This window comes from Sorex fumeus, unplaced genomic scaffold (genome assembly GCF_029834395.1).
Source record: "Sorex fumeus unplaced genomic scaffold, SorFum_2.1 ptg000028l, whole genome shotgun sequence".
In the NCBI taxonomy this organism is placed as follows: Eukaryota; Metazoa; Chordata; class Mammalia; order Eulipotyphla; family Soricidae; genus Sorex; species Sorex fumeus.
The window spans coordinates 10,659,854-10,673,468 of NW_026606085.1; the positions used below are offsets into that span (position 1 = coordinate 10,659,854).

The following is a 13,615-nucleotide window of genomic DNA, read 5'->3' on the forward strand; positions in this document are numbered from 1 at the left end:
CCCATCTCAATAAGAGTGAATCAAAACAGTTTTGGAGTTGGGGTTCACAACTTTTATCCATCCACACGTGGATGCTTCCAACCTGTTTCCTTCCTGTGCCCCACTCTGTCCTAGTAAGTGGGACCACTAGTCTCAGATCTTGGCACCCCTCCCCCCACCATTGATGTGGCCCCTCAGTGGCAATATGGCCCCCAGATGAAAAATGTTGTTTCAGAGGATGGAGGCCTTTTATTATTTAAAAGATTATGTGGAGAGTCTAGTGCGCCCCTATAGTTGAGTACCACTTGGCCACCGGAGTCTGTACCACTTTTAAGTGAGGAATTAGGAAGGCAACTTGGGGCAGTTCTAAGAGAACAAATCTAAATACAGATTCTGAAAAACTGAATGGCAGTCAATGGCATGTTAAACTTACATGTTCACAGGAAAAGACATGCAGATGATGTACAAATGAGATTGCTAAAGTGATTTGGAACACAGGTCAAACTTACTGTTAAGAACTTTAAATTATCTATTATTTTGAAATATAGATCTATTGAACTCAAGACTAGAATCTTGTTTGGAGCTATTTTATATGTCTGATGAGAATTCATTGTTTTTTGGATATTCCATGAAGAAGTTATTAGTAAGCAACAGCTATGTGATATTATCATCTCAATTTTTAATCGGATGAAAACACTTCATCTTGTTTGGGTGGTTATGTCAATGTGTATTAAGATTGTTTTGTTATGGTCATTTGGAAAGTATTTCTCCATTGAAGGGATGAGGATCAAGGAGACGACTTAAACAGCTTCAACAACTGCAGCACATGCTTTTCGTGCATGAACCCTGCGTGGCAAGGATCCTGGAGCACTGAGAGACCAGCCTCCCAGGACTATGTTGAGAGTTGCTCCCGAGGACTCCAAAACAAAGAAATGAACAAAGAATAGCAGAAGTAAATGGGTAATTGAAAATGCACAGGATTTAATGGTAACTTTTCAGTACTTGTACTGCAATAATACCCAAAAATGTCCAAAAGGAAAGAGAGAGAGAGAACAAAAGAGAGAGAAAAATGAGAGAGAGCAAAAACAGAAAGAGATGAGAAAGAGGGAAAGAGAGAACAAAAGAGAGAGAGCAAAAGAGAGAGGAGAGAGAGGACAAAAGAGAGATGAGAAAGAGAGGGAGAGAGGAAGAGAGGGAGAGAGAGAGAGAGAGAGAGAGAGAGAGAGAGAGAGAGAGAGAGAGAGAGAGAGAAGAAAAGTGCTTGCCATAGAGGCTGACTGAGGATGGGGGGTGGAAGGAGGGAAACTGGGGGCATTGGTGGTGGGAAATGTACACTGGTAAAGGGACAGATGTTTGAACATTGTATGACCAAAACCCAATCATTAACAACTTTATAACAGTGTATCTCACAGTAATTAAATAAAAATAAAAATAAATAAATGGGAATAAAAGGAAAAAACTGAGAAATGATAGAATAAAACAGAATATCTTTAAAAACTCAGAATGCAGAGAAATCTTATGCAATAGAAATTTCACATCCTAAAGTTATACTACATTAGAATTCAATGCTGTTCACAAAGACATTAAAAATGGACAAACCAGAGTTAAAGATTTTTGGCACTCATATATTTAACAAAGGACTTATCTGTAGGATCAATAAGAAAAACAACCAATAGAAAAATGAGCAAGTCTCTGAATGGGCATTTCACAGCAAATGCTGTACAAATATCCTTAACACTTATGAAGCAATGCCTTTTCATCACTAAAGCCACAGTGAGAAATGATGAATCAATTTAAAAAACTAGAATGGTAATAAAATTATAAATTAAAGTTAAAAATTTTTAAATGGTCTCTAACAACACACTGCTGTGATGATTTACAGTGACTTGGAAAGTTTTTTATCCTAATAAAAAATTGATCTCATGTACATCCAGTGATCTGGCAATACTATTTCTGAATGCCCATGTCCCTATAAAATTCATATCAACACCTACTTCCTAATATAATGGTATTAGGAGGGGGTGCTTTGGAAAGGGGTTAGGAAGGAGGACATGACTAGAATTAATGTCTTTATAAAACAGTCCACGGGGAAGGTTTTCTCCACAGCAAAAAGACACAGCTAAATGTTAGCTCCTCATCAGACACAGAACTTTGATGCATGATCTTGGACTTTCCACCTCCAAGCCAAAAAGGGAAAAAGAAAATGCACAGGACTAGGAGAATTAGCTCAAAGGGCTAGTGTGCATTCTTTGCCTTCGGAAAACCTGAGTGAATGATCCCTCTCCCATCCCCTCCCCCAACTGCAAGGTCCCCCAAGCAAACCTGAGTGACAGATCCCTCTCCCTCACTTCGTGGTCCCCCAGCCCTGAGGCAGAGCATCCCTGAGCACCACTAGATGTGGCCCAAACACCAAAGCATGCATTAAGAAATCAAAGAATTTAGTAAATATTTTCAAAATCACTTCAATTTTCTTAATAACTAGTAACTTGCATAAAGTGGTATGAGATAAGATAATAAGGAGACTTGTAAGATAAGGTTCCATTTGAAAGAAGTTTCAAAAAATAATCTGATAGACTAGTTTCTCTAATCTTTAAAAAAAGATATATATCTACATATATATTTTCCATAGAGGCCTAAAATTATCATAAATTATTTTTTTCTAGGAAAGAGAACCTTTTTTCATTGGAGCATTTGCAACTGTATGAACTTGGTGCTTCCTGTTAAATGTGTATCTATTTTTAAAAATTGGATCTCCCATGATTCACCTCAGAAAAAAGTTCCTTTTCATCTCCTAATGGATCATTTCAGTTCATACAACGATATGAATCATGTGTTTCCTAGTTATTATAATTGGACGCATTTTTTCAAGCCAGTAGAGAGTACTTCCTGGCTATCTCCCTTAGAAATGGATAAAGGCACTCAAAAAGTTTCAACCTGTGATTCATCGACTAAGTCCCACTAAGTGAAGAAAGAGAATAATATTTGTGCCCTTTCCCCCCGTCCTTCTTCTCCCTTATTCTTTCTTCTTTCCTCCCTTCCTTGGCTTGGAAAAATGTTAATGAGAAGCTCTGGTCCAAGGAACACTTGGTAGGGATATAGAACGGCACAGTGTCCATGGTGAGGAAGCAGGATGTGGGAGTTCTGAGACCATATTTGGAGTTCATACAGTAGAAAGTGGATTTGGTCACAGTCTCAGACTCCTGGCCTTGATTCGCACATCACAGGAGAGGGCAGCTTGCAGAGGCAATGTGCAAGAACCCAGAAGACTCATCATCCTGCCATTCTCTTTCCAGACATCTAGTGGGACCCTGTCCAGTCTGAAAGACATCAGTCCATAGCAGAGATTTCCAACATTTTTCATCCTGACAGTTTTTTTATCCAAAACCCTAATGAAAATCTGATGGAGTTCACAAATTTTCACAACAAAGTACATACATTGATGTAGATAAATTATGCATATCACTTCTAAAGATTCATTTTGTTAGTATAATCAACAAGACAAAGGGATGTTCCTAGAATGAACATATACAATAGGTCTTTATTTTCACACATGATATTTTCCCATGAAGAGTTATGTTAGATGCAAAAGTTAAAAATATTTGCCTAAATGGTATGGAATGATATGGGCAATATTGTTTACTTTAGCGATCAAGTTTAGTACTTTTTTCAAACTTGTAAACACTTAAAGAAAAATATGGGTATACAAACACTACAAAAAATCTAATTTTACTTTATGAAGGGAAATAAAATCTCACAATTTTCTCTAAAATTTACACAGTATGATGTTCTAAATGTACTTGAAGACAAAAATGGCATTCACTTTTTATGAAAGAGAAGCGGTTTCACCATTCCTGCCAAAATCTTGGGTAACTGTGCAGCAATAACTTCTGACATCATTTCTGGAAATTCAACACTTAGTGACCGGGACTGGATAAATGTATTCAAGCAGTACAGATGAAGTTGTTTCACAAGCTGTTGATTTAGCAAATGGATAAAGAAAAACAATAGGAATACAATAAATTGAGATAAACAATAAATCATATACTATTCAAACACATTTTCTCCTTTGCATAATGAAAACAACATCTTCCACTTTCTAGGATAATATGTAAAAGTTATTTTTTATGATGAAACACTGCTGATTTAAAGCGGTGTTTCCTAAAGTAGGTGATACTGCCAGCCCATCCCCTACCCACACCCAGATCTGGAACTAGGTAGTGGTCTGGTAGTAATATTTGGAACAATTGGAGGGAGGCTACTATTTGTTCACTTAAGTTGGGGGAGGGGGGCTGGAGCGATAGCACAGCAGGAAGGACGTTTGCCTTCACGCAGCCGACCCGGTTCACCCAGGTTCGGTTCCTCCGCCCCTCTTGGAGAGCCCGGCAAGCTACCAAGAGTATCTCGCCCGTACGGCAAAGCTACCTGTGATGTATTCGATATGCCAAACACAGTAACAAGTCTCACAATGTTACTGGGCCCGCTCGAGCAAATCAATGAACAACGGGAAGACAGTGACAGTGACAGTGAAGTTGGGGGGCACTGTTTATTCACTTAAGAAAGATTTCTGGGGGGTGAAAACTAAGTGATTTTTTTTCTAAAAAGGGGACTGTAGGTCAAATAAGTTTGGAGACCTCTGACAAAGAAATGAAAGTAATGCATAGCACAACAGAATAACAAACGTGAACATATTGGCATAATTCTTTCAAGGTTGTTTTTCCTGTACAGAGACATACCTTGTACAGAGACATTCTTGCATAGAGACCAACCAGGTATAAGCACAATATAGACTCATATATTTTAAAAATACAATTGTTTTGTAAATCCTATATATTCTGGCTTTTCCATATGAAAATTAGTTCCTCCTTGTGCAACTGAGCATGATTCATTGTAATCTAACTTTAAAAAAACACATAATTTCATGTAGTGAACCGTGATTTATTTATTTGTTTGTTTGGGGGTCCACACTGTGTTCAGGAATTATTCTGGGCTGGGCTCTGGGACCACATGGGATGCCAGGGATTGAACCTGCTAGGTTTCGTGCAAGGTAAGTGACTTACATGATGTACTATTGCTCCAGCTTCTTAATTCAACATGTTTATGTAATTGATGCATATAATTATAAAAGTCAAATTATTTTGCAAACACAAAACAAAAATAAAAAACTTTAAAATGCAGAATCAACAATAAAACCCAGCTTCTTTCCACCTTTATTGCAGTCCTAGACAATACTTTCAAACTGCTCTAATTTTCTAATGAACTTTGTTTTTTTAATTTAAAACTTTAATTTTACATTACTAAGTTTTTATATCACAGCGGGTAGGGCGTTCGCCTTACACGCGGCCAACATGGCCGACCCGAGTTCGATTCCTCCGCCCCTCTCGGAGAGCCCGGCAAGCTACCGAGAGTATTCGATATGCCAGACACAGTAACAACAAAGTCTCCAATGGAGACGTTACTGGGCCCGCTCGAGCAAATCGACGATCAACGGGAGGGCCTTTACCTTTACCTTTTACCTTAAGTTTTTATATAGAAAAATAAGGATTCAACTCTCATACTATATACCACCTTCTTAACTATACACACATTTCCTCCTCATTCCCTAAACAGCATTATCTCTCTTTTTCTTTTTTTCTTTTGGCTCAATCGATGTCAATAATGTTATATGATAAATATTGCTTTCTGGTGGACTACTTTTTTTTCTTTAAGGACTTATTTTTATTTTTTATTTTTAGGTATTACACCTGACTATGCTCAGGGCTTACTCCTGGATCTTTGTGACCAGGGACCATTCCTGGCAGGCAGCCAGATGTAGCCCAAAAAACAAAATAAACCTAGGGCTAAAATTTAAAGACATTCTACTGAATGGAACAAATACTTATTCTTGAAAAGGGAAACTACTAAAAACTTAGTAACACTCCCAAAGCTCAACTACAACCAAACAAATAACCCTGGCAAAGAATGAGGATAGATGACAGATCAGAGGGATAGCTGATCAGCATATGAAAAAGCTTTCATATCAGTCATTATCAGGAAGATGAGGATCAAAACAACAATGAGATTATCTCCTACAGTACAGAGAACAGCTTATAAGAAAAAGACTAGAAACAGCCAGTGCTGGTGGAAATGAGGAGGGAAAGATACCCTTCTTCACTGTTGGTGGGGATGGAATATTGAGGCAGCTACCCCTTTATGGAAAATGGCACCGAGACTGCTCAAGAAATGAACACTAGAACTTCCATATGGCCTGGCTACTCAAATTCTTGGTATCTGCCTCCAGACAACAAAGCCATTACTTGAAAAAGTTATATGCACTCCTATGTTCAATGCAGCACTTTTTTTTTTTTTTAGCTATTTACAATAGCAAAAATCTGGTAACAACTCAAATGCATGACAGATGAACTGATGAAGAAGTTGTGGCATACATTCTGGTGGTAGGGGTGGTGTGCCATACTTTTGTTGAGCTATCAACTTAAGCACTTTTGTAACCACATTGTCTAAACTATAATAATTTTTTAAAAAAATTCAAGGGTTGGGGGATGGACTATATCTGTCTAAACTCAGGGCTCACTCCTGGCTCTATGTTCAGGATCATTTCTGACAGTGCTTGGGGAACCATACGTGGTGCTTAGGATCAATCCCCAGATCACAAGCTACTTTTCTTTTCTTTTTTTTTCTTTGTGAGTCACACCCAGGGATGCTCAGGGGTTACTCCTGGCTCTGCACTCAGGAATCACTTCTGGAGGTGCTCGGGAGACCATATAGGGTGCTGGGAATCGAACCCAGGTTGGCCACGTGCAAGGCAAATGCCCTATTCACTGTGTTATTGCTCCAACCCCCAGAAGCTACTTTTCCACAGTACTATGTCTCTGGCCCTTACAATATTTTTTAAAAGAAAAAGTAATCATGGTATATATAATTAATGAAATACTAATCAGCTACAGAAAAAGTGAAATCTTGACTTTTGCTTGGATGCAACTTGGGTGGGGTCAAGTACAGTGAAATCTGTTACCAGGAGAAGGACAAATAATAAAGGTCTCAGTCATAGATGGTTTTTAAAGAAACAAAGCAAATGATGGTCAAAATACTTACATCATGCAAGCTATCCAGGAGCTTTGTAAGTTGATAGAAACGCTGTGAGCTAGAGACGACTCCTTTTTGTCTCAGACCAATGGCCTTGATAAGCTCTCTGATGTAACTCGATCTCATCTCTTCAAACTGATTCTGACTTCGTAGACCTTCCAAAGGAACTAGAAGAACAGTCACATTTTTTTTAAATGACATAAAACTTACATAAATTTATATATAAACTTATATATATAAACTTATATATAAATTTGAGCTGTATAATGATTTTTTGATAAATAATTGAGATACAAATAAATAGGGAAAAGATACTGCTATTTTAGGTTATATAAACATCGAGTTTTGGGGAACAATATAACAGAAGCAATTAAGTAAATATAAGAACACTTTAGTTTATAAAACAACTTTATCAACAGTCTGATGATTTCATCTTGTTCAAATGTATACCCACTGGGCAAGGGCTGACTTCATGGAACTCTAGCACCACAAGAAAAAAAATAAAGTGCACCAATCATTCATCAATCTTATCTCAAATACTTGCTTTGGTTAAGTTTATAGATGCATGTATGCTGGGTCACTTTCCCCCTATCTTTTTAACAAATTGATTTCCCTTCAATTTTTTGTCTTCATGTAAGGCTCTAGTATTTCCGATTCCTGGACTTCTAAGAGTAATTTTAGAAATATGCAAATTTTGGAAATATGTTGCCTAATTGAAAACCTAACAGTTGTATTCACATCTGTCTATATATACTCTATATTTATCATCTATCTTTCTAGTAATTTCATATAACAGTTATCACAAACCTTTATAAGCTTCTAAGTCTCCACAGCTTCCTTACTCTTTTTTTTTCTTTTTGGGTCACACCTGGCGATGCACAGGGGTTACTCCTGGCTCTGCACTCAGGAATTACCCCTGGCGGTGCTCAGGGACCATATGGGATGCTGGGAATCGAACCTGGGTCGGCCACGTGCAAGGCAAATGCCCTACCCGCTGTGCTATTGCTCCAGCCCCAGCTTCCTTACTTTTAAACACAACTATAAAGTTGTTTTTTCCTTTTAATTATTGAAGTATTTTCCCACCGAGTTTTCAAGAGCTGAGACCTAGTGGCCCTAAACCTTTACGTGAGCCATCTGTCTTTCAGGATGAAAAACAAATCTAATATCCTAACTCTAAAAGCAAATCAAGTTTAATCCTAGTCTGCCTGTCATACTTTAATATCACTACCAACCACAGGTTCAAATATGTAATAATAAAAATCCAATAGGATCTTATCCCATGCTGCTGGGATATCTCTGAAACTGTTCTCCCATAAATTTCTCAGTTCTATAAATTTCAGATCTATGAACCAGCTCTCTAAATTCTTTCTGACTCTCTCCTTTGAGCTCCTACCTTGACCACTATACTATGATTGGAAAATTTTCTTCCATGTTCTTGTTCCACATGCTGTGTGTTTTATGATGTTTTGTAAAAATCTTAACAGCTTAGGAGAAGCTGAGTCAAAAGCAGTTAGATGCTATTTTAGATAGATAACTTCCCTCCCTTTTTTGTGGACTTCAGTAAAAACTTTACTTGAGAAAAGAAAGGGAAGGATAAGTAAACTGAAGATATTTTCACTGTTCTAAAATTGGGTATTCACTCCTGGGAATATATCCCAGAGAGGCAAAAAAAGTATTGTCTAAGTGACATCTGCACTTGTTTGTTCATTGCAGCACTCTTTACAATAGCCAGAATCCGGGAAAAAACCTGAGTGCCAGAGAACAGATGACTGGTTAAAGAAACTTTGGTACATTTACACAATGGAGTACTATGTAGCTGTTAGAAAAGATGAAGTCATGAAATTTACAGACAAGTGGTACTACAATGGAAAGTATCATGCTAAGCGATGAGTCAGAAAGAGTGATAGACATAGAAAGATTGCACTCATCTGGGGAACATAAAGTAACAAAATAGGAGACTAACACCCAAGAAGGGCCGAAATTAGTACCAGGAATTTTGCTTCATGGCTTGGAGGCCAGCTACACATGCTAGGGGGAAAGGGAGCTCAGATAGAGAAGGGAGCACCAAATAAAAGGTGTTGGGAGGATCCTCCCAGGATGGGAGAAGCATGCTGAAAGTAGACTATAGACCAAACATGACTGCCACTCAATGCCTCTTTTGCAAACCACAGCACCCAAAAGGAGAGAGAGAACAAAAGGGAATGCCCCACCCCGCCACAGAGGTGGGGTGGGATGGGGGGGTGGGGGGGGTGGGAGGGATACTGGGACCCGTGGTGGTGGAAAATGGGCACTGGTGGAGGGATGGGTACTTGATCATTGTATAACTGAAACCCAAGCACAAAAACTTGTAAGTCTACAATTGTACCTCATGGTGTTTCACTAAACAAAATTTAAAAAAATAAAATAAAATAGGGTATTATTTTATATTGCAGATATATTATTTTCAAATCTTTTCACCCATTCAATGGACTGTTCTTTTCACAGTTCTTTTCACAAAGGACTGTGTCCTTTGATGCACAGGTATGTTAAATTTTTATTAAATCATTTATCTATTTTTTCTTTATGGAACATGTTTTTGAAGTAAAATGATATAAATCATTGTCAAGCCCAATGTTAACAAGGATTTCTCTCTCTGTTGGCTAAGAATTTCATTTAGATAAAGTCTTTGGTCTATGTTAATATTTGTTTTTCCCTCTTCTTGAAGTTGCAAGTGACCAAGAGCATTGCTTTGCAAACTACATGAGAACACTTGGAGACCATATGCCTATCACTTCCTCCCTTACATTAGGGATGCGGGAGCACATGTCAATATAGCACCTTCAACATTACACACACCTGAGTGATTACAGTGGGTACCACCTCCCAGCAGATCTGCACTGAACGCAGAGTAGAGTGAATAGATACTTAGAAATAGCTTATTAAGCTACTGAGACTTTGGGGTAGTTTGGTTTGCCAGCATAATGGAGCTCATTAACCTGGAATTAGCCTCTCAATTTCAACTAATTTGGGAGATCTAGAACCATCACTGGCCTAACTGCTACAGGATCTAGTATCCAGAGAAGAGAGAGAGGTACTAACTGTAGAAATAACAAGTTTATTCTATTTGAGTATCTGGACAAGTCAACATCCTTTATGCTTTTCAACAAATTAAGTTTGGAGGTGGGCTGGAGCGATAGCACAGCAGTAGGGCGTTTGCCTGGCACGCAGCCAACATGGCCGACCCGAGTTCGATTCCTCCACCCCTCTCAGAGAGCCTGGCAAGCTACCGAGAGTATCTCGCCCGCACAGTAGAGCCTGGCAAACTACCCATGATGTATTTGATATGCCAAACACAGTAACAACAAAGTCTCCAATGGAAATGTTACTGGGCCCGCTCGAGCAAATAGATGAACAACGGGAGGACAACAGTGACAGTGACAGTGACAGTGAAGTTTGGAAGTTTCTGCTTCAAATAGGATTCCCAAGGGTGGAAGGATGGGGCAGGGATGGATTTGCAGAAACTGCATGGCTCCCTATCTTCACCCAGATTTCATGCAGGAAACTCTCTTTGTTAAGTGCTTCTTTCCCACTCCCTGCCATTCATTCCTTCTGGTGATTTTTCTGCCATTTTCTCTGCACTGTCTCTTAGCCACCTCCACTACTTGTGGTTGTGTTATGAAAAAGATGTTCCTGCACAGAAGCTGTTGAGAGAGACACTTGCCCCACCATCTTCTTAAGATCCTTGTGTTTCTCTCTAAATATCTATGGCTGAGCAAGGGAGCAACTCACTTATTCAAGCATCAAGCCTACACGTGCATGGGAAAGACACATAAATTAGACGAAGTACAACAATCAGTTTTACACACACCCCTCACACACAGACTCCACTGAGGCATGAAAATCTTTTGTCTATGAGAAAGCATGAGGAGGCTGGGTGCCAATCTTTCTAGTCAGTGAGAAATGCGGGTCTCTGGATCAGCACCTCCTTCCCTTCCAGGTGTGTGGCTGGGGGTCCCAGCCCCTCTAATGGTTAGAGGGGGTTCAGCAGTACATGATCCCTCCAGGTCTCACCTGTAGACCTTTTTTCTCTTACTCAGTTCTTTCCTTCTAGCAGATCTGAGAAGATTCTAAGCCGCGAGGAAAGGGAGGAATCCTGTGTTTTCTTGCTAACCCACTGTTCTGTGACTATGCTGATAAAAAAAAATGCAACTATATCAAGTTACTCATTTTTGTAAGTAGATTATCCGAACATGAAGAGAAGAGAGAAAAGCAAACTGGTGTATTTTAGGGAGTGAATTCTTCCTGGGATAGGGATGGAGGAAAACAGAGTTTGTGCATATACAGCATTGTTTTTTTTTTTTTTTTTTGCTGAGCACTTTTTATTTATTTTATTTTAATGTAGGAGTACTACTATTTATTCAGTCACTCATTAGCTGATTGAATCAGCATTGTTTATGATACCTATTTGGAGGAGTTATTCCACTGTGTTTAAAAAATCAGCATTTGCAGAATCGCTAAGCTAATGTAGTATCATAGAGTCAGCAGAATCCTCAGAAGTAGGATATAATTTCATCTATGTATTTGACAGTCTATCGGCTTTTCCTTTGCACTTTCTGTGATTAATACATGATAGGCAACCATATGAAGAGAGTTGTCCGAGGTTTCCTAGCAAATTAGGAGGATCTTATGCTATATTTCTTGTGATCACTCACTTGTATTAAGCAGCAGCAGGACTTTCATGCAGAGGAACTCTTCATGGCTGACCTGCAGCTTCACAAACTCCTGTGGGATCTGCCACATGGTGAGGCATAAGGAATAGAATGATGATTCCTTCATACGTTGTCTTGGACAGTACATGGTACATGTAAGAAAAGGCAACAGGGGAAAAACACATGGGGTCTTAACCAGTTAAATAATGTATCAGAACACGTGAGAGTTAGTAATTGCTTTACTCCCGTTGAAAAGAACTTTTTACAAATTCAATATCATATATTGATTTTTTTAGTGCAAGAAAACTTAAAGATAGAAAATCCATTAAAGACAGCCTATTAACATTTATTCTTCTCATCACATTTTTGAATGTAAACTGAGAAAGTAGAACAAAGTAGTAGGAGTTGAGAATATGGAGCTGATGAATGCTCTGGAAATATATTTACTGATCCCTTTTTAGATTTAAAAAAATGTTCAAAATATGTGCAATCCAAGGGAACAATAGACTCAGCACATTAAAACCGAGCAGTATAGAATAGTTCAGAGTTTTTAGTTCCTGTTGAATAGTCACAGTGTGAACTATTCTCGGGGAACGTACAGTGATATAAAAAAGAACATTAAGAAGAATTAAATAATTACAAGGTCAAACAAAGTCTAAAGGTTGAGAAAGTTTACTTTAAGGTACTTTTTCAATCATGTTCTGTGTTGTAGCATCTGTGATAGTCAGGTGAAGTTAGTAGGAAGAGTAAAGACAAAATGAGATTTTGACTCAGAAGAGCAAAAATTAATCCTGCCATGCAGGTTCTAATAAAATACAATAAAACGTATGAAAGTTATATGTAAACTATAAATATAAAATTATTATTATATAATCTGTCAGCATTCATTATTAGAGAATAATATAAATAATTCCATTGGGAGTATTTTTGTTTAAGATTCTACATAGAAAAATATTCACTCAAATTAAAATATTTATATTTTGTTTAAAAGATTACCAGTCTGATTTATCCTCTAGGTAAAGAGGGTAATTTTACTTTTTAAAAGTAAGTTAGGACTTTTCAAAATAACATTTGCACTTCATATTCATTGCTGCACTATTCACAATAGCCAAAATCTAGAAAATACCTGAGTGCCTGAGAACAGATGATGGGTTAAAGAAACTTTGGTACAAGAATGGCCGAGATTAGGATCAGGAATTTTACTCCATGACCTGGAGGCCAACCACACATACTAGGGGAAAAGGGAGCTCAGATAAAGAGGAGAACACCAAATAAAGGTGCTGGGAGGATCCTCCCAGGATGGGAGAAGCATGCTGAAAGTAGACTATAGACCAAACATGATTGCCACTCAGTGCCTCTTTTGCAAACCACAGCACCCCAAAGGAGAAAGGGAACAAAAGGGAATGCCCTGCCACAGAGGCAGGGTGGGATGGGGGGATGGAGGGTGGGAGGGATACTGGGATCCGTGGTGGTGGGAAATGCGCACTGGTGGAGAGATGGGTGTTTGATCATTGTGTAATTGAAACCCAAGTACAAAAATGTGTAAGTCTGCAACTGTACCTCATGATGTCTCACTATTAAAAAATTTAATAAAAAATATATATATATCAGTTCTAGGGGAAAAAAAAGAAACTTTGGTACATAGTACACAATGGAGTAATATGCAGATGTTAGAAAAGATGAAGTCATGAAATTTACATACAAGTGGTGCTACATGGAAAGTATAATGCTAAGTGAAATGAGTCAGAAAGAGAGGGACAGACATAGAAAGATTGCATTCATCTGGGGAATATAAAGTAACAAAATAGGAGACTAACACCCAAGAATAGCCGAGATAAGTACCAGGAGGTTCACTCTATGACTTGGAG

The 13,615-nt window shown here is 38.3% G+C and overlaps 1 protein-coding gene across 1 annotated transcript in view; it reads right to left on the minus strand.

The window, feature by feature from the left end:
• Positions 1–3,632: 3,632 nt before the first annotated feature.
• The window catches only part of PGR (progesterone receptor), a 62,226-nt gene continuing 52,243 nt past the window's right edge, over positions 3,633–13,615 (minus strand). Inside the window, exons 6-8 of the mRNA XM_056115096.1 lie at positions 11,751–11,881; positions 7,069–7,226; positions 3,633–3,951 (exon numbers count right to left, since the gene is read on the minus strand). Of these exons, the coding sequence (XP_055971071.1) occupies positions 3,796–3,951; positions 7,069–7,226; positions 11,751–11,881 (445 nt within the window). The 3' untranslated portion in view covers positions 3,633–3,795. The remainder of the gene's footprint in view (positions 3,952–7,068; positions 7,227–11,750; positions 11,882–13,615) is intronic.